Source organism: Silene latifolia, chromosome Y (assembly GCF_048544455.1).
Source record: "Silene latifolia isolate original U9 population chromosome Y, ASM4854445v1, whole genome shotgun sequence".
Classification (NCBI taxonomy): domain Eukaryota; kingdom Viridiplantae; phylum Streptophyta; class Magnoliopsida; order Caryophyllales; family Caryophyllaceae; genus Silene; species Silene latifolia.
Window position 1 is genome coordinate 254,242,131 of NC_133538.1, and position 20,627 is coordinate 254,262,757.

The 20,627-nt window shown below is 39.5% G+C and overlaps 2 protein-coding genes across 2 annotated transcripts; both read right to left on the reverse strand.

The window, feature by feature from the left end:
- Positions 1-1,197: 1,197 nt before the first annotated feature.
- Positions 1,198-2,291, reverse strand: LOC141630470 (uncharacterized). Its single transcript, XM_074443285.1, has 2 exons — positions 1,777-2,291; positions 1,198-1,642 (listed from the first exon to the last, which is right to left on the reverse strand). Exons 1-2 carry the CDS (start codon positions 2,289-2,291, stop codon positions 1,198-1,200), a joined length of 960 nt encoding a protein of 319 aa, XP_074299386.1.
- Positions 2,292-3,490: 1,199 nt separating this feature from the next.
- On the reverse strand, positions 3,491-3,895 carry LOC141630471 (protein FAR1-RELATED SEQUENCE 5-like). Its single transcript, XM_074443286.1, has one exon. It carries the CDS (start codon positions 3,893-3,895, stop codon positions 3,491-3,493), a length of 405 nt encoding a protein of 134 aa, XP_074299387.1.
- Positions 3,896-20,627: the final 16,732 nt, after the last annotated feature.

A 20,627-nucleotide genomic window follows, 5' to 3' on the forward strand; every position in this document is an offset into this window, starting at 1 on the left:
CGCTCCTAAAACGGGACGGAAAAGGGTTTAGGGTTGGATTACGCGGCACCGCTTCGCGGAGCCGCCTAATCCAACCCTAAACCCTTTTCCTTAAAAAATCGTGGTGAAAAAAAACCAAAACTAAACCCTAGGGAAGGACGGGTGATACCCTGTCGTGGACGGGATTTAAATTTGGAGAAAAACGCTTCTAAAACGGGACGGAAAAGGGTTTAGGGTTGAATTAGGCGGCACCGCTTCGCGGAGCCGCCTAATCCAACCCTAAACCCTTTTCCTTAAACAAAGGTTGTTTGTAGTACAACACTGTTACAGTAAAACCAAAACTAAACCCTAGGGAAGGACGGGTGATACCCTGTCATGGACGGGATTTAAATTTGAGGAAAAACCCTCCTAAAATGGGACGGAAAAGTGTTTAGGGTTGGATTAGGCGGCACCGCTTCGCGGAACCGCCTAATCCAACCCTAAACTCTTTTCCTTAAAAATCGTGGTGCAAAAAAACCAAAACTAAACCCTAGGGAAGGACGGGTGATACCCTGTCGCGGACGGGATTTAAATTTGGGGAAAAACCCTCCTAAAACGTACGACAGGATTTAAATTTGGGGAAAAACGCTCCTAAAACGGGACGGAAAAGGGTTTAGGGTTGGATTAGGCGGCACCGCTTCGCGGAGCCGCCTAATCCAACCCTAAACCCTTTTCCTTTAAAAACCGTGGTGCAAAAAAACCAAAACTAAACCCTAGGGAAGGACGGGTGATACCCTGTCGTGGACGGGATTTAAATTTGGGGAAAAACGCTCCTAAAACGTACGACAAGATTTAAATTTGGGGAAAAACGCTCCTAAAACGGGACGGAAAAGGGTTTAGGGTTGGATTAGGCGACACCGCGAAATCCTTAAACAAAGGGCATATTTACAAAATAAATCGTATAACACTGTTACTGTAAAACTAAGGAAATATGATCCTAAAACGGGACGGAAAATGGTCCTCAAACAATATTTATTGCTGTATAAAATGTTGTAAGTGCTGTATAAAATGTTAACTATGATGTAGGAAAATAGAATGACTTTTTACTGTGACATGTTATTGTCACAGCAACACACAATTCTACTTTTTATTTTTACTGTGACATATTATTGTCATAGCAACACAAAATCGTACTAATTATTGATAAGGTCACAATGTTACTGTAACATCATAACAATATCAAACTTTTTTCTTTTTAGCTGCTTTCTCAGCAGCTTCATCAGCTATGCGAAGAGGGCATGTTCTCCTGTCGTGGGTAACTCTTTCTTTGCAGTATGCACATAGCCTCTTTGGCTTGGCTGCTTTTTCAATGGCCTGTTGTTTAGCTGACTTCAATCTTTTTCTGCTGCCCTTGTTGCGTGCTTGTTCCGGAGGGTGGATAGTGACTTCAGACGACGAGCTGCAGCCCAACAGAATCTCCATCTCTTGGTCTTTTGTAAGCGGTTCAATACATAAATTCTGCCGGAACTCAACTAGGAGGGATGCTAACTCTTCCGTGTGTTTAGCAGGTAAAGTTTTGAGAACACTAACTATCTGACGGAACTTTGACCATATGTTGCACAAATGACTGTTATCAGATGTAGCCATATATGAATCCTCAATGACATTCCCATTTGAATCAAGCCTGGAAGTAAAATAGCAGGTTACTGTTTATCATGGTGACAATGTTACTATAAGAAATTATGGTTACAATGTTACTGTAAAACAATTACTATAACAAGTCAAAATTGTCACTGTAATAATGTTTTCGAATCAAACCTGTTCGCTGAGTGTGTGTTATTTAGCCAACGATCTACAATGTACTTGCTTGGTATTCGCCCAATTCCTTTGACCTTGTACACCCACACAATATGCCTGCAGAGTAATCCAATTCTTTCGAACAGTTTACACTCGCATACTGCATCTGTGCTTCTAAGGTCAAACCTCACCTTGAAAATTTTGTCTATCTCAGCATCGATTACATGATTTATGCGCACATGCTCCTCCTTCTCAAAGTCATCAACACCACATGAATCGGCAGCCATTACTTCTTCTTGAAACACCTTGAACACAGCATGTGTGTATATAATAGCGCCATGCTTTTCTATAGGTAATTCTGTCTTAAGCTCGGGGAATGAGTGGTCATTTGTTATAATCATCGCACCTTCGTGTATAGCTTTCTTTGGTCCATAGCAGATTTGGAACCTGGTTTTAATGCAACAAGGATTCGGCATCAAATTATTTATGTAACAATGAAACAATGGTACTGTAACATACATGCTTGTTTCCGGCATTGTAAGGAATGAAAAAGAGTTGTTTACCTCATCCAAAATTCGACCAGTGTACCAAAGTGATTCTCATAGCGCTTGAAAAACGAATTTGTACTTTCGATCATTTTGTGTTGTTCTTAATATGCAGCCCAAGGCAAGGTCACGATGGTAGGCAGGAATCCAATGGTGTCTGTCGTCGAACATTGTAGTCAACCAATCATTATCTTCCAGCTGGAAATCTGAAATGACCTTCTACCACTTCTCTTCGAACTCCGACGGCTCCATATCAGGGTCCCAAACAACAGCGTTGAAGCGAGCAAGGAAGTTCGTGTCTCTGCAGAGTGTTGAACCAACTTTGTCCGTGATCTTTTGTTTAATATGCCACATACAATAACGATGCCTAGCTGTCTTGAAAACGAAGGGAAAGCTGTTGTATGCGGTCATAATGAAACAAACAAGTCGAACGTGATATTGACCAGTGATAGGGAAAGAGCAAGTGAGTAAATTATATGTTAGTAATTTAGTTACAGTAACATTGTTATTGAATAAGCTTGTAAAAGAGGAAGAGATGGAACAGTGGTAGTTGGAGTCAGAAAGTTGTGGTACAATAAATTTAAGTAAGTCTGTTATAGTAACATTGTCACACTATTAACTTCTATATGCCAGGGCATTGATTCGTGATCATGAACTGCGGCTCTTTTTGTCCCATGGCAGTCAAGAAATGCTGAAAGGTCCATTGGAAGGAGATGTCATCCTCGTGTAACAGGAGACAACCGGCAAACAACACCGACTTTCTGTGGTGATTAACACCTGTGAATGGTGTAAAAACCATATCATACTTGTTGGTTAAAGTAAGTAGGGTCGAAGCTCACAAACATCCCCAAAGAATGAGTAGTTTCTAATACATGTAGCATCAGCCCAAAAGAACTTTGTTAGACGGTTTTGCGGATCAACATCATAGGCGAAGTAGAACTGGGGTTGGGTCGCTTTGAGTTTCTCGAGTCAATCGATGAAAAGGTCAGCATCTCTTAACCCAATGTAGCACTTGATATCTCTTTAAAATTTCTTAAAATCTATCAATGTAGCACCGATATTTTCATACCCATTGACAAGTTCCTTAACCTGTCTAAAGGTCAATCCAGCGCCAATATTCAACTTGGAGTTGTCCAAGATAAGCGTCTTCTGGAACATATCAAGGGATCGTGAAATCTTATCGAGATCTATTACGTACGAGAGGTGAGACGATGATTGTGGACTTGAGAAAACTCGTCAATCATAGCTGGGCCATCAAGGCCATGTAGAAGGGCAAATCGGACGTACGCTCGGCATCCAATTCTAGTGATTTTAACTCGTCGTGTAATCGTACTAGCTGTGGACGAACCATCACCCATATTCTCATCATCCTTGGTTACGGGGGCATTTTGTTTCGGTTTAGATTCCCTGAACCCTTGACGGTTGCAGACTATGAATTTTTGGTGTGCAACACCACCTCGCAGTGTTTTCGTACTGTGCTTCCGAGGGGTAAATCCACATGCCCGAGCATAAACCTCGTAAAACTTGATTCCAGCCTCAAGGGAGGCAAAAACTGCACCAATGGTAGGTCTAAACTTGTGCTCAACCACACGCATCTAGCACTCACCTCCATTAGGCGTGTGAGACAGAACAAGCTGATTATTTGGTTGAGGATTGGGTTGCTCTTGGACAATTGGCGTAGAATGGGGTTTAGTGACAAGAGATTTGAGTCTCAATACAAAAAGAAAATACGAGTATTAGTGACCTGAAATACAACGGTGGTATTACAAAGAGTGACATTGTTACAGTAATACTAGTACTATGACAATGTAGTGACATAAGGATGGACGGGAGAACAGGAATATGCGAAGAGGCTGGACTACAATTTAGAACAAGAAACTAAAGTACATTGAAGTAATAGCAGAACAAGAGGACGTCCAGAAGTGGTACAACATATGTTATATGTGCAATGGAAAATGAATATATGTGATTGTGTTACAGTAACATTGATATTGTAACAAGCTGAGCCTGTAAGCATTGACAGCAGAACAGGAATATACAGACAGGGGAACAGGAATATACAAGACAGGGAAAGAGGTCAAATATTGTAGATACCCGTATCCGTCGATATTGGAATTTATAGAGAACCCGACAAACACCCGATGATGATAGGACACATGTATTCTTTAGTTGTCATTGTCATTATTTGGAGCTCGTTTTACGATGTAGAATGGGCGTCGTCGATGAAGTATTTTATTAATTTAAATTAATGTTTTTTAAGTGAGTTCATTTTATTAATTTAAATGATATTTAAATTAAAGTCTTTTTTAAGGTGATTTCAATTTATTTTATTTTATTTTGAATTTATTTTCCCAAGTTTATTTTATTGAAAATAAAATAAATAATTGATTTGAAAAATCATTTTATGAGTATATTTGGTTTGAAAAATCATTTATTTTAATGTGTTAATTGATTTGAAAAATCGATTTGAAAATCGAAAAGAACTCGTTTTGAACATGCGTTTTTGAGCTCGATTTTAGCTCGATTTTTAAGCCCGTTTCCTTTACGAGTTGGCACGAATCTCGAGTACACTAACCAACCTAAGCCTCTACCCATCCAACCCAGTTCGAACCCCCTTAACCACGGCCCAAATCCCATCCCAAATCACCCCCAACAGCCCACATACAAACAGCCTACCCCCTGTTTTGCGTGCTAAATCCCGAGCCCAAAACCCGCTCCAAACACCACCAAAACCCATGCCCATTAACCCTAACCCATACCCTAATATCCTACCCATATTACCTTACCTTAATCACCAAGAAAAACCCCCAAACGAACCCTAGAAAACCCCCCAAAAGCTGCTGGACAGCAGCTATGTTCAGCCGAGCCCGTCTGCCTCTCCTCCCTTTTACCCTACTTTAACTCCTTATAAATACCCACCCTTCACCATACATTCATTCCTCTAAGTTCTACATACATCCTACCGTCACTCACAAGCTTTAAACCTCAGAAACAAACCCTAATTGCCTCTAAAAACCCTCCATAAAACTGACTTGCAAACTGGAACAGTTTGTGTGTCCTCTTCGAAATACAATTCGTTCCTCCTTCAAACATCCATTAAAATTCGAGTTTATTATTCCAAATTAACCATACAACATTCATCTACACATTAGACAAAGATTTACGAGCCAAATTTCCCTTGAGAGTACACGAATTCCCTCGAAAAACAGAGTGTTATACACTCTGTTTTCGCGGCTTTTTCTGTCTATCCAGTTCTGTTTGTGCTCGGTTTTCGTGCCCAATAACTCAAAACGAGCAGGGGTTGCTTTAAGATCTCTGTTCTCCTCTCTTTATAGTTTTCAAAACATCTTTTAAATCGAATTTTCATCGTGAAACGAGGGAGAAATCGCTGTTTGAAAGTTGCTGTCCAGATTCGATAAAAACGCGTGTTTGCTTTGTTTCTTCGTCGACGACGGCCTCTCGAGATAAAATCTACCATCGATTACGACCCAAGACGGTGTCAACGATACATGTAGGTTGAGGGTGCATCAAATCCTCCTCTTTCTCCTTTTTTATTTCGTTTTTATGTTTGTTTTTCTTATAGTTTGTTTTGTTTGTTTATCGCTTTTTATCTATCGTTTAAATTAACTATGAAACTAGTTTAGTCCGAGTATGAGTTAAAGTACCACCATGAACACCCGCGTTGACTTGAGATGGGAAAAGAAACCGCTACATCAGTCGATCGTACACCCCCGTCTCATTTACATATCCTCGTGTTCAAGGTAGGGCATAAATAAAACGAATTTCTAACTTCGCTCCTCGTTTTTGACCCTTTGTTTGTCTCGGCCAATTCGACCCACCTTAGGACCCGTTGCATGTTAGTATGACTTCTGATTGTTAACATATAACTTATTTAGATGACATTAGATCAATTTAATAACCTAATTAGACACGATAGGTGGCTTCGACATAAGCTTTAAAATCAACTAACAATTCTGTAATTCAATCGAATGCATCTCTCTTTCACATAATTTCTCGCTAGTATGAGAGTGCGTGATTAGCACCTTCTTATTGACACTCGATGAGTTAAATTAATTAGCGAATTTGACCTAACTTGACCCCTTTTAGGCCGTGTAGAATGCCCCTTTGCGCGACATCATCTCAACCGATCAACGTCGTTTTCAACTTGTTTTCTAATTTGTTTCGAGTTCGTTTCGCAATCATTTGATCTAACTAATGAACCTGACCTAGGACCTAGGGTAGCCGTGTTTGGTTTGGCCGTGATTTGGCCGTGTCTTTTGGTCCTTTTGGTTTCGTCCGTTTTATGAATCGCTTGTTCTTTATCGCTTTATAACTTGTAATTTATCGTTTGTTCATCGAGTTGTAATTTTCAAGTTAGTTTCCCTTTATCGAGTCAAAACCTCTTTCAAAAACCTTAGTTTTGTTTGGTTAGATGGTTGTGTCCCAATGCATGTAAGAGCGTAGTAAATCGCATGTTGTTTAAAGCAACATGGCCCGGTTTATGCTAATGCATGCTTTGGTGCGTAGCCCTATGTCTAATTCGATGAGATTAAGTGAAAGCACACATCACGAGGAGTGACCCAAGGCCGTGAGTCATGTAAGCCGTGGGCCACCCCTCTTGTCTTGTGGTTTCTAGGCCGAATGGCCGTGTAATGTATCGTGTACGGTTTTGTATGTAGCACATTGTATTTAGATCGAGTTGTATCTTTAATTTATCGTTGTGTCGGCATGAAATGCCTGGTTTGTAATAGGTAGATCCCACGGCTCCCCCATTCCCCCTTAAGCCTTGTTTGCTTTGTTTTGTATGTTGTTAGATCAATCAACCCACATGCTAAATTACAACTTTGACAAAGTTAGTTTAGTTGCATCTAAAACGACATAGAAATTGTTGTCACATGTTAGGGTTTTAAAACGATGTTTGCATATCATATATCGTAGTAGCTATGACCTTGTTTGAAATCCGACACTTGACTTAGTAGAGGCCGTTATTGACGGGCGGGGTTAGGTGTCCTTATGGGCTTCCTAACACGTACCCTCACCCCTTACTCAAGATCTATGGTTTGTGGATCCGTCTAAATACCATTGGATTACGAGAGTCATTCAAATCGAGTGATATAGGGTACAAGTCTTTATCTTTAATCACTCGTAGTCGATTGGCTTTATGCTTTTCGATGAAAGGTGTAAAGTTGACTTGAACGGTTCCAAGTTCCCAAAAAACTTGGTGGCGACTCTAATTGGTCTTAATTCGATTCGAAAGAACCTCGAGTCGATTATGCCTAGTGTGGATCCCGCGGACGCAGTTCCCGAGGGCCTTGTCCACAGTTTGGCGACTCCGCTGGGGAAAAGAGGACTAGTTACACTTTGTTTCTAGGGTCTTTTCCTCCGAGGTGAAACTTGAAAAGAAAGTGTCGGAAAGTAAAACATTACTCATAGTGCTACGATTCATGCATAAACCCTTAAGGATTTTCCCGGGCCGTCCCAGCGTTTCTTTGTGATGCGTGGGGGGCGACGTCCCACTATGCTAGGAAGCTGCACATTGCTCGCTTCCACTTCACCTCGCGTGGTTCTTGATGGTGGGGACGATCTTCTAGGTACTCTACCTTAAGACACCTTGCTCTATAAGACCGCAAAAGGATGGAGGGCATAGACCTTCTTGTAGAAGACTTGCCGAGACTTAGAGATGTCTAGGAGCATACATCCTTGTAACATGAGAATGACAATGTGCAAATTGTTTTCCCGAGTCTTTTCGAAATTTCCCATGTCCTTTTCAAAACCGAACTTTTGAACAACTTACTTTCAAAATAGCATGGTTTTAAAAACGCGGAATGCTGCCCAAATAGGACTAGAATTTTCGGCCCAAAATGAGCTTTTATAGCAGCATCTTGCCCATTTCAAATCTCATTTTCGAATCAATCTTTCGTTTTTTTCAAAACCAATCCAAAATGCCTCACGAACCTCAACCAAGCATGAAATGCGTCAAGTCGTGCCCAGGTCATGGCCGTGTTAGGCCGGGTGTGTTTCGTTCTAAGAGTCTAGAACACGACCTTGTTGGGTCACCCAAGCTCACCTCTTGGGCCTTGAGTCATGTTGGTCAACCATTTGGTCTAGGATAGTCCACAAAAACGCCCAAGCTAGGCCATTTAGGGCGTTTCACCCGAACCTATGGGCTATGTTAGTCCAATCACGGGTTTGGCCACACCGAGTCCGGTTTATAACCGATTTATGACAGTTTGAGTCATGTCGTTTTGTCGAGTCTAAAATGAACCAAGGTCTAAATCAAACCGTGAGTCGAACCCTTGTTTAGTCAATCTCAAGTCGAGTCTTTGTTTGAGTCAAGTTGGGGTCGTGTCCTTAAGTGTGCAGGGGCTCTTACTTTAAATATTGACTCAGTACGGGGTTTTCTTGTAGAAAGGCCGCGTAAACCCGACGTCAAGCAATGGAAGATGTGTTAACAAGCTCACTGAGGCCGTGAACCTCATGATGACCCGAATGGATGCAATCGAATCTAAGCTGGGTGAAGATTCCGCTTCATCTACCCCACCTCTGACTGATCTGGAGAAATGGTTCAAGTTCATTGAGGACCGTTTGAAACTCTCCCAGGGGAAAAACATCCACTATGAGAATGCTAGGGCCTATGCCCCGGTTCAGGATAAGTTGCCCACGAACATGGTACTCACTGATATCCCAAAGTTTAAGGGCACAGAAGATCCAGTCCACCATGTTAAGGCCTATAAAGGGTACTTAGCAATCGAAGGGAGTACTTGACATGCTCTCTCGAAATTTTTGCCCAATCTCTGGATGAACACCCGAAGGCGTGGTTCTATAATCTTGACCTTAAGAACTTCCCCACTTTCGAAGATATTACGGTGGAGTTCTGTAAGCACTATGCTGACAATGTTGAGATTCAAACCAACATAAGAACATTGGAGGTGATGACACAGAAAGACAAAGAAGGCTTTACTGAATTCCTTGCAAGATGGCGCGCTGAAAGCGTGAAATTAGCCAAGAAGCCTGACGAAGTTGAAAGGGTAGATAAGTTCGTAAAGAATCTACGACCTATTTACCGCAATGCTCTGAGATACCAGAATTTTGGCTCTTTCAAAGAATTGATAAGAATCGGGATAAAGGTAGAAGATGATGTCATAAGGGCAGAGGCTGAAAAGCCGAAAGGGTACCAAGGGGCCTCATCGTCTAAGGGCAAGGCCCCAGCAACGGCCCATATTGAAGAAGCCATCAATCTCTTAGAAGGGCAATCGAAAAAAACGCAGCGCCAAGCTCCAAGGGCATTCACCGATATCGGATGCACTTATACATACGCTCTCCAAAGGCTCATAGCCCAAGGAAAGCTGAAGCCTATTGGTCCAACTCCGGACCCTCCAGCTGATCAACAAGGTAAATGGTATAAACCAAATGCCTACTGTGCCTTTCATCAAGGGAAAGGCCATGATACTGAAAGGTGCTATCGACTGAAGCACGAAATCCAAGACATGATTGAGAATGGAACACTCCCGATCCCAACTGTTAAACCCAATAACATCACCAATCCATTTGCCGATCACGCCAACTTTGTTTCTGTCGAAGACAATGTCGATTATTCCCATCTTATCCGCCCATGTCACTTGAAAGGGGTGTTTATCAGGAAAATATTTGTGGATTGCTTTGAATTCTTGCCAAACCCGAAGAATGAAATTCGAGTCGGGATTCTTGCTCTAGAATGTACTCCTCTCGTTAACGAAGTTAATAAAAGACAATTCGGTTCACCAACCTTCATCACTGGCGTAGATCCTCAGAGGACTACCTCGGGATGGAGGCAGACCATCAAAGGGATCAAGGACCAGAGCCGAGCATCTAAGCTGACAGCTGAACAAGGGAAAGCTCAAGACCAAATTTGAAAATTATGAATCGGGATTTGTTTTCTTATCTTAGTAGAGTCGAGTCTAGGACTTTCTTTTCTTGAAGTTGAGTCGTTTGTTCTGCGATGACCTAGGGTGTGTCCTAGGAATCGTTCCTTCGAGTCTGTTAAGCATTTGTCTTTCCAATAAAAAAAGTTGCAGTTTCGTTTCCAAATTTGTCTTGTTTTCAATCCTCGATCATTCTGAAAGTATGATAAAACACACACAAAGGCATCCCTGGGGTGGAAATATGTCCCGTTTCAAAATGTAAGGTACACTAGGATCCCGTGTTTGATTCCTTTACCTATTCCATGTTTGGCGGTAGAAAACCTCCATCAAATCCAATGCTTAACACAAGCCTTTAGATGATTCTATGGTAAAACCCGGACTAGCTCCTTGTTTCCCCTATCGATGATGGAAGGCAAGCCTTTTCCCCAACAAAATCATCCCATCTCGAAAAGAGAAGATATCAACCCGTTCTAACAAGGAATTGTTAGTTCTTACCCAAATTAGTTGGCGAAGCCCAGTTTTCAAGGTGTATCCATTTATGACTAAGAAAATGAATAGAAGATCATTTTCAAAGAGAGAAAAAAGATGAAAAAGAATGAAAAATGAGAAAAAGAGAAAAATTGGAAAAATGAAAAAAAAAAGAAAAAAAGAAAAAAAATGAAAAATGAAAGAGAAAAGATATGAAAAAGAAAAAGGGAAAGAAAAAACAAAAGAAGAAGAAAAGAAAAGAAAAAAAGAAAAAGAGATGTCAAAATGTTGATCGATGTTCAAAGGCGAAGCCAAAATGGTCAGGTAGTACCATCAGCAGTTATCCATACTCCTAAGTCCGTCCCGAGGCATTTACGAGGGAATAGTTAGGGATTATGAGAATCAATCAGTTTGTGTTAGTACACCCAACCTTTAGGGTCCAGATATGGAAATTTGAACCCACATCGATTCCCAACCCATTTGTACTCGGGTTTCATCAAACCTGAGACACCATTTCCAACCACGTTATAAGCCATAGCCCTTGCCCTTAGCACCAGAAAATGAACCTTCAGAATGACGGTCCACTATTCAAGCCTTTTGTTACCAAGCTCCACATCTCAAAAAACCACAACCTTTTGTACCAACCCTAGACACGGGATTTAACAGTACCTTACAGGCTAGAATAGGATACGACATGATACCTTAGGTGAAACCTTCGAGTGTGTACACACAATCAAAATGCCATGTTTATGCACCATGATCGAACTACGTCGGATTTGATTTCGCTCCACGCGAATACGTAGGCAGTCCTTCAGAATAAGGGATTCAATCCACTCATCAACCAAGTTATCATCTTGTCGGTCTCTTACGGGTCTTAACCAAGTCCAAATGAAGCCACCTTTGTTTGAGTCGGTCTTAGCACTCGATGTAGGCTAGGATAAGGATATAGGTTCAGATGAGTAGTGTCAAGTCTCGGAATGAGCTTTATCTAACGGTTTAGGCAAAGATGCTGAGGCACATAGATGTGGGTTTGTGTTGGGAACAGAAAAGATGAAAAACCCGCTGAAAAGAAAGAAGGCGTGGAAGAAAAAATAGTAAAAGCCCGCTGAAAAGAAAGAAGGCGGTGGCAAGAAATGATGAAACTCGCTGAAAAGAAAGGAGGCGAGGAGGAGAGTTACAGAATGTTCCCAACAAGAGTGATGTGTGATGTCCAACTGTTCTCATAAAATCAGTCTGTGTTTAGTGTCTGGGCGAAGCCAACGTTGTTGCTCCATGAGTTTAATCCACCCTGTCAATGCCAAGTGATCTTGATTCCCATGTGCCCTCGGGAGCATGACCATGCCATATGATATCTTCGTCCCAAGTTTGACGACCTTGTGATTCCCATTTGCCATCTTTTGGGCGCCGGAACGGCCAATTTACTTTTCTATCCCCATCAAGTCAATATTTGAATTAAAACCCGTGCACACTTACGGTTTTATTTTTCTTTTTTGTTTTACGGTAGCGGGCTACGCCCACGTGGTTTACGAGTCATACAGAGTGTCTGAGTCGTATTTCATGCTCACCCATCAAGGTTCGATTTCAAAATGCCAAATATTTCAAAATTTCAAAATTTCAAAAACTTTTTGCGCATTATGGATAGATGATCCAAGTCAAGGTTCAAACCTCAGAGTTCAAAATCAAATTTTGGGTCGACGACCCAACACCCAAATGATTCGTTTCAAATTCAAATTTCGGATGTCAAATTCAAAATTCTGGTCGATGACCCAATTATTCAAAATTTTCAAATTCAACTTTCGGGTCGATGACCCAGTATTTCAAATGATCCAATTTCAAGATCGATGATCCAAATGTGCTTATGTGATGATTATTGCTAGTACGTTTCTTGAATTTCAAATATAGCAGGATATGCTTCAACTGGGGGCTCTAAAGTCTTCGACTTTAGAGCCATTGCAAACTGGGGGCTCTGAAGCCGTTGGCTTCAGAGACCATTATCAAGAAGAAAAGGATGACATCCACTCAGAATTCAATTCAATACAAGAGTATGAAATGGAAGAATTCCGTAGCTGAAAGCAAATGATGAAAGCGGCGGCAACCTCCTCGAAATGTCCCGTCCCATTCGGACAAGCGCCAGCAGATGATAAATTTTGGGCAAATGTCAACAGATGATGAATTTTGGACAAATGCCAGCAGATGATAAACTTTGGGCATGTGTCAAAGAAATGGCCGAACTACGACGCTGGTTTGATTCGTCGAGAAACGGATACGTAGGCGCCTAAGGATAAGGCTCAACTCACCATATATGCAATTTTATGGGTCGACGACCAACGACGATAATTTGAAACAACAGAAGCAAGAGTCAATCCCCAACGAAGTTTCAGGTATGGTCTCTTCTTATGGTCAAGTAGCTTATATACGCAAGTCTAATGGACTATAAACGACCGAAGAATCCTCGGGTCGAGAGGGACTGGGGTATACTTTGACTTTCGCCTTGTCCAAGCCTCGGTCAAAGTGGGGGCTCTGTAGATACCCGTATCCGTCGATCCGGAATTTATAGAGAACCCGACAAACACCCGATGATGATAGGACACATGTATTCTTTAGTTGTCATTGTCATTATTTGGAGCTCGTTTTACGATGTAGAATGGGCGTCGTCGATGAAGTATTTTATTAATTTAAATTAATGTTTTTTAAGTGAGTTCATTTTATTAATTTAAATGATATTTAAATTAAAGTCTTTTTTAAGGTGATTTCAATTTATTTTATTTTATTTTGAATTTATTTTCCCAAGTTTATTTTATTGAAAATAAAATAAATAATTGATTTGAAAAATCATTTTATGAGTATATTTGGTTTGAAAAATCATTTATTTTAATGTGTTAATTGATTTGAAAAATCGATTTGAAAATCGAAAAGAACTCGTTTTGAACATGCGTTTTTGAGCTCGATTTTAGCTCGATTTTTAAGCCCGTTTCCTTTACGAGTTGGCACGAATCTCGAGTACACTAACCAACCTAAGCCTCTACCCATCCAACCCAGTTCGAACCCCCTTAACCACGGCCCAAATCCCATCCCAAATCACCCCCAACAGCCCGCATACAAACAGCCTACCCCCTGTTTTGCGTGCTAAATCCCGAGCCCAAAACCCGCTCCAAACACCACCAAAACCCGTGCCCATTAACCCTAACCCATACCCTAATATCCTACCCATATTACCTTACCTTAATCACCAAGAAAAACCCCCAAACGAACCCTAGAAAACCCCCCAAAAGCTGCTGGACAGCAGCTATGTTCAGCCGAGCCCGTCTGCCTCTCCTCCCTTTTACCCTACTTTAACTCCTTATAAATACCCACCCTTCACCATACATTCATTCCTCTAAGTTCTACTTACATCCTACCGTCACTCACAAGCTTTAAACCTCAGAAACAAACCCTAATTGCCTCTCAAAAACCCTCCACAAAACTGACTTGCAAACTGGAACAGTTTGTGTGTCCTCTTCGAAATACAATTCGTTCCTCCTTCAAACATCCATTAAAATTCGAGTTTATTGTTCCAAATTAACCATACAACATTCATCTACACATTAGACAAAGATTTACGAGCCAAATTGCCCTTGAGAGTACACGAATTCCCTCGTAAAACAGAGTGTTATACACTCTGTTTTCGCGGCTTTTCCTGTCTGTCCAGTTCTGTTTCTGCTCGTTTTTCGTGCCCAATAACTCAAAACGAGCAGGGGTTGCTTTAAGATCTCTGTTCTCCTCTCTTTCTAGTTTTCAAAACATCTTTTAAATCGAATTTTCATCGTGAAACGAGGGAGAAATCGCTGTTTGAAAGTTGCTGTCCAGATTCGATAAAAACGCGTGTTTGCTTTGTTTCTTCGTCGACGACGGCCTCTCGAGATAAAATCTACCATCGATTACGACCCAAGACGGTGTCAACGATACATGTAGGTTGAGGGTGCATCAAATCCTCCTCTTTCTCCTTTTTTATTTCGTTTTTATGTTTGTTTTTCTTATAGTTTGTTTTGTTTGTTTATCGCTTTTTATCTATCGTTTAAATTAACTATGAAACTAGTTTAGTCCGAGTATGAGTTAAAGTACCACCATGAACACCGCGTTGACTTGAGATGGGAAAGAAACCGCTACATCAGTCGGTCGTACACCCCGTCTCATTTACATATCCTCGTGTTCAAGGTAGGGCATAAATAAAACGAATTTCTAACTTCGCTCCTCGTTTTTGACCCTTTGTTTGTCTCGGCCAATTCGACCCACCTTAGGACCCGTTGCATGTTAGTATGACTTCTGATTGTTAACATATAACTTATTTAGATGACATTAGATCAATTTAATAACCTAATTAGACACGATAGGTGGCTTCGACATAAGCTTTAAAATCAACTAACAATTCTGTAATTCAATCGAATGCATCTCTCTTTCACATAATTTCTCGCTAGTATGAGAGTGCGTGATTAGCACCTTCTTATTGACACTCGATGAGTTAAATTAATTAGCGAATTTGACCTAACTTGACCCCTTTTAGGCCGTGTAGAATGCCCCTTTGCGCGACATCATCTCAACAGATCAACGTCGTTTTCAACTTGTTTTCTAATTTGTTTCGAGTTCTTTTCGCAATCATTTGATCTAACTAATGAACCTGACCTAGGACCTAGGGTAGCCGTGTTTGGTTTGGCCGTGATTTGGCCGTGTCTTTTGGTCCTTTTGGTTTCGTCCGTTTTATGAATCGCTTGTTCTTTATCGCTTTATAACTTGTAATTTATCGTTTGGTCATCGAGTTGTAATTTTCAAGTTAGTTTCCCTTTATCGAGTCAAAACCTCTTTCAAAAACCTTAGTTTTGTTTGGTTAGATGGTTGTGTCCCAATGCATGTAAGAGCGTAGTAAATCGCATGTTGTTTAAAGCAACATGGCCCGGTTTATGCTAATGCATGCTTTGGTGCGTAGCCCTATGTCTAATTCGATGAGATTAAGTGAAAGCACACATCACGAGGAGTGACCCAAGGCCGTGAGTCATGTAAGCCGTGGGCCACCCCTCTTGTGCGCGGTTTCCTAGGCCGAATGGCCGTGTAATGTACCGTGTACGGTTTTGTATGTAGCACATTGTATTTAGATCGAGTTGTATCTTTAATTTATCGTTGTGTCGGCATGAAATGCCTGGTTTGTAATAGGTAGATCCCACGGCTCCCCCATTCCCCCTTAAGCCTTGTTTGCTTTGTTTTGTATGTTGTTAGATCAATCAACCCACATGCTAAATTACAACTTTGACAAAGTTAGTTTAGTTGCATCTAAAACAACATAGAAATTGTTGTCACATGTTAGGGTTTTAAAACGATGTTTGCATATCATATATCGTAGTAGCTATGACCTTGTTTGAAATCCGACACTTGACTTAGTAGAGGTCGTTATTGACGGGCGGGGTTAGGTGTCCTTATGGGCTTCCTAACACGTACCCTCACCCCTTACTCAAGATCTATGGTTTCTGGATCCGTCTAAATACCATTGGATTACGAGAGTCATTCAAATCGAGTGATATAGGGTACAAGTCTTTATCTTTAATCACTCGTAGTCGATTGGCTTTATGCTTTTCGATGAAAGGTGTAAAGTTGACTTGAACGGTTCCAAGTTCCCAAAAAACTTGGTGGCGACTCTAATTGGTCTTAATTCGATTCAAAAGAACCTCGAGTCGATTATGCCTAGTGTGGATCCCGCGGACGCAGTTCCCGAGTGCCTTGTCCACAAATATAATGAAATTTGACCGAATTTGAACGAGAAAATCAACAAATACAAGGAAATTTGACCTAATATTTAAGACAAAAGCAACTACGAGTATAATCAAAGGAAAAGAGACCGTAAATTGAAGTAGAAGTGAACGGATTTCATTAAAATTGAAGCAAACATAAAATCGATTAACCTAAAAAACTGAAAAGCAACAAAATAAAGACAAATATAATCAAAATTGACGGAATGTGACGATAAAGCAACTGCGATTGTAAGCAGAAGCAGAGGAGAACGCAAATATGAAAATTCGATAGGAAAAACAACAAATACAAGGATATTTCACCTAATATTTAAGAGAAAAGCAAATACGAGAATAATCAAAGGAAAGGACACCGTAAAATTGAAGTAGAAGTGAACGGATGTCATTAAAATTCAATCAAACATAAAATCGATTAACCTAAAAAACTGAAAAGCAACGGAATAATGAAATTACAATAGCGAATGATCAGCGACATAGAATCCAGATGAAATCGCGAAAAGGAAAACTGAAAACGAAATGATTACGGAAATTACCTGTTTGCATGTTAATGTCGGTAGAATCTGCATCCATTGTAGCAACGAAAACCTGGAAAACAGACGAATTTGATTGATTTGTGAATGAATTGATAAAAGCGAGTAAAAAACAGGAACCTAGGGTTTGTTTGCTTGATTAAGAGGCTTATTTTGACTTAGAGAGAGAGAGAGATAGAGAAAGCGAGGGAAAGAGACGGAGGAGAGAGAAAGTGAAACTGAATTATGAGGGGGAGGTTTGAATTCTTAGCTTTTATAGGTTTGTTATAATTTCTGAGATTTAATCTCAGCCGTTGATTAGGAGTAGATCTAATAGATGAGATTAAAATGCTAGACTCACCTAAGATACCTAGACTCACCTGATTAAAATATTTCTCGTCTCGATTTCCGTCAATAATTTATACTTTTTGGACCAAGAAATATGTTATTTAGCCATAAAATTCTATGCCGAATCCAAATATGTCGTTATTTTTCATAAAACAAAATATGTAAGGTGGAGTTCTCAAGGTTCTCATTAGGTTGGTGGCTCTCACTAGATCCCATATGTATATATATATATATATATATATATATAGAGAGAGAGAGAGAGAGAGAGAGAGAGAGAGAGAGAGAAAGAGAGAGAGGGAGACTCCACAATTTAGGTCGAGTCGCTAAGTCCTATATTCTCAGCCAATCATTTTTTAAGTGTAACTTTAATGTTTTATAAGTGTAACTTTAGTCCATGAATGCAACTTTACCTCTTTACGAATGTAACTTTAGTTTTTTAAGGTCATTTTTTATATCAAAACTAGATTTAATGCCCGTGTGATGCACAAGCCATTTAGCAGAGTCTTTCGTATTGTGTAAATTTGTATAACAATCTGATAATGTCTCTCATCCAATTTTCCATAAGCATCACGAATCATGATATAGTTAGCGTGTATCATGTATATGCATAATACTTTTACAAAAAAAAAGCAAAATCATTATAAGTTGTTAAGCATGTATACTGAACTTCGAGATACAACTTTGACTATAGCCGATTTGATACATGTAATCTTACTACTCCGATATCATATTGTTAAAGTACTGCATCCAATCATATGCAATTATCCTCTGTAAACTAATTCCGCATAACCCTAACCTATTTAACTACATAAACAATAAGTCTTACTGACCGACCGTACACGACTCACAAGCTTGTAACCTCTCACACGCCATTTCCTACTTGCTCTTCACTTACTCTTTCATTTCTAACTTGTGAGAGATCGCAAACTTATAATTTATATTATAGATCTTTGGGTTTTTTGTCAGAAACTACCTTTTATTTAGGACCATTTGTGAACAACTACCTTTCATTTTATTTTTGGCTTTCAACTACCTTTTATTTCTTCATTTTGCGAAAGACTACCAAAAATCCACTTCCGGCGAACAAAAGTCAACTTTCCGGTGTTGATTTACTCTTTTTCTCCCTTTTTCACACATATAACGCATATTTCTCCCTTTGTTCACCCAACAAAATTCGAAAAAGCTCCTCTCCATGCCCAACACCTTATCAAAAGTTTGTTCAAAGCAATATCAATGCATCAACCATCTCTCCATCTCCGTCTCCGTAATCACCTTTACCACCACTTTCACCTTCACCCTTACATTTCAACAACCTTATAGACTACTCATGATTCATCAACCTACTGTCCATCCAAGTCATATTAAAGTACCTTCTTTCTCTCTTCATGGTAAGATGGTAGGTATACGAAAACTAATGAGATACTCGCACACAAGTGATCCTACGAGTGAATCCATGATTATTTTCGAATAATTAACACTAGGAGTTAATTTTGCCAACAAGGCCATAAAAGATCATTATTGTTGAAGAATTATTTAGCATGTTAAGATTAATATCAATGATGATTTTGTTTCGGTGATTAGGACTTTGATTCGGGTAAGAGATAGACAAATTGAGGTGATTAATATCGGGTTTAATCAATCTTTATCATCGATTATTAGGGTTATGAAGTAAAGAGTTAGATTCAACATGAAATGGTAAGTCAATGCCGGAAAGTTGACTTTTTTTCGCCGGAAGTGGATTTTTGGTAGTCTCTCGCAAAATGAACAAATGAAAGGTAGTTGAAAGCCAAAAATAAAATGAAAGGTAGTTGTTCACAATTGACCCTAAATAAAAGGTAGTTTCTGACAAAAAATCCTAGATCTTTCTATAATTAGACTCCGTACAAATTAGTCAAATTTCAAAGAGTTTGAAACCTTCCACAACATTTAAACTATATTAAAGTTAGACTCTTTATTTACGACTGGGGCACTGGACAATTATTAAAAGTCGGACTTTCTAATTCTGTGAAGTATATATTGTTTAGCGTCGTAAGGAGTATGTGTCCCTTAAACATTGCATGTAGTCCATAGTCTAACATACATAAACACCCAAGCAAGTCGAATAGTTCTTACGAAAAACAAACTCGTATAAAATTTTTGACTTGTGTCTAGAGTATGATTCTTTGAAACGTGAAAATTAAGGACGTTGAGCTGTATGTGGCGGAGCGACGTATGGATAAAAGATCATACATAATAGGCAAAATAAGATAACAATAACTACCTTTGTCTCGGTTATTTATTTATCTATTTCATCCTTTGTCTCGGTCATTTATTTATCTATTCTATTTTAGAATATCTTATTCATTTGTTTAACTTATTATTAGGAAGGTCGAAGAGGGAGTATAAGAGTTCTAAGGGGTTCATATTGTACTAATTAATTGAGTTATACTTTAATTCATAAAGATATTATTATAATCGTATAATTAGTAGAGTCTTATCATAAACTCACAGTTGCATTGTATTACTCGTTCTATCTTTGCGCTGTGTCATACTCTTTGGCTCTTTGCCTATATATAAATCATAGGGAAACATTGTGCTATATGATAATTTGTGATGTATTACATATATGTAGTACACTCGCTTTGTATAGTTTTCTCCCACACCATCAAAAATATATTTTCTTACTCAGTCAGCTTGGTTAAAAGACGGAAAGTATGTGAAAAGTTAGGACTATTGGGCAGACATGGCCCTTATTTGTTAAACGTCACTGAATCCGCAGCCTAACTTTACAAAATCATCTATTGTACTTTTTTTTTTGGCAGCAAGACGTATGACACAAGACACAAGACACAAGACACAATCGCAAGGTTGTAGTGTGTATACTTTGTATTGCACTTATCACAAGACAAAATCCAGTTGTATTATAATTTGCTAACAACGTCTAGCTCCTCTGATGCCAATTTCACGTAGTAAAACTTGTGTTAGTAAGGGGTTGTTTGGTTGACAATGGGAAGATGGAGTTACCATGAAATAAAATTCATATGATTTTGCAATTCATATGAATTGCAAAAAAGTTGTTTGGTTGGGATATAATTTTCTTATAGATTTATTTAGCATTATTTATTAAGCTGAGGTGTTTTGGCGATGTTGGAGATTCTATAAACGCTCGAAAAAAGCTTACTTTAATAATATAAACTAGATTTAATGCTCGTGCGATGCACGGGCCTAGTTGGAACGTTCTGTCGTGTATAATTTAAAGTTGTCCTATGTGTTTTAGTTTGGTCTTAATTTAATGCTCAATATGTCCCAATAATTGTTATCTATATTAGTAAATATTATTAGTTAGTC

Coding starts and splice junctions, on each gene's coding strand:
- LOC141630470 (XM_074443285.1), bottom strand. CDS start 2,291: ATGCCGGAAACAAGCATGTATGTTACAGTACCATTGTTTCATTGTTAC. Junction 1,643..1,776: donor AACACACACTCAGCGAACAG/GTTTGATTCGAA, acceptor TTTTACTTCCAG/GCTTGATTCAAATGGGAATG.
- LOC141630471 (XM_074443286.1), bottom strand. CDS start 3,895: ATGCGTGTGGTTGAGCACAAGTTTAGACCTACCATTGGTGCAGTTTTT.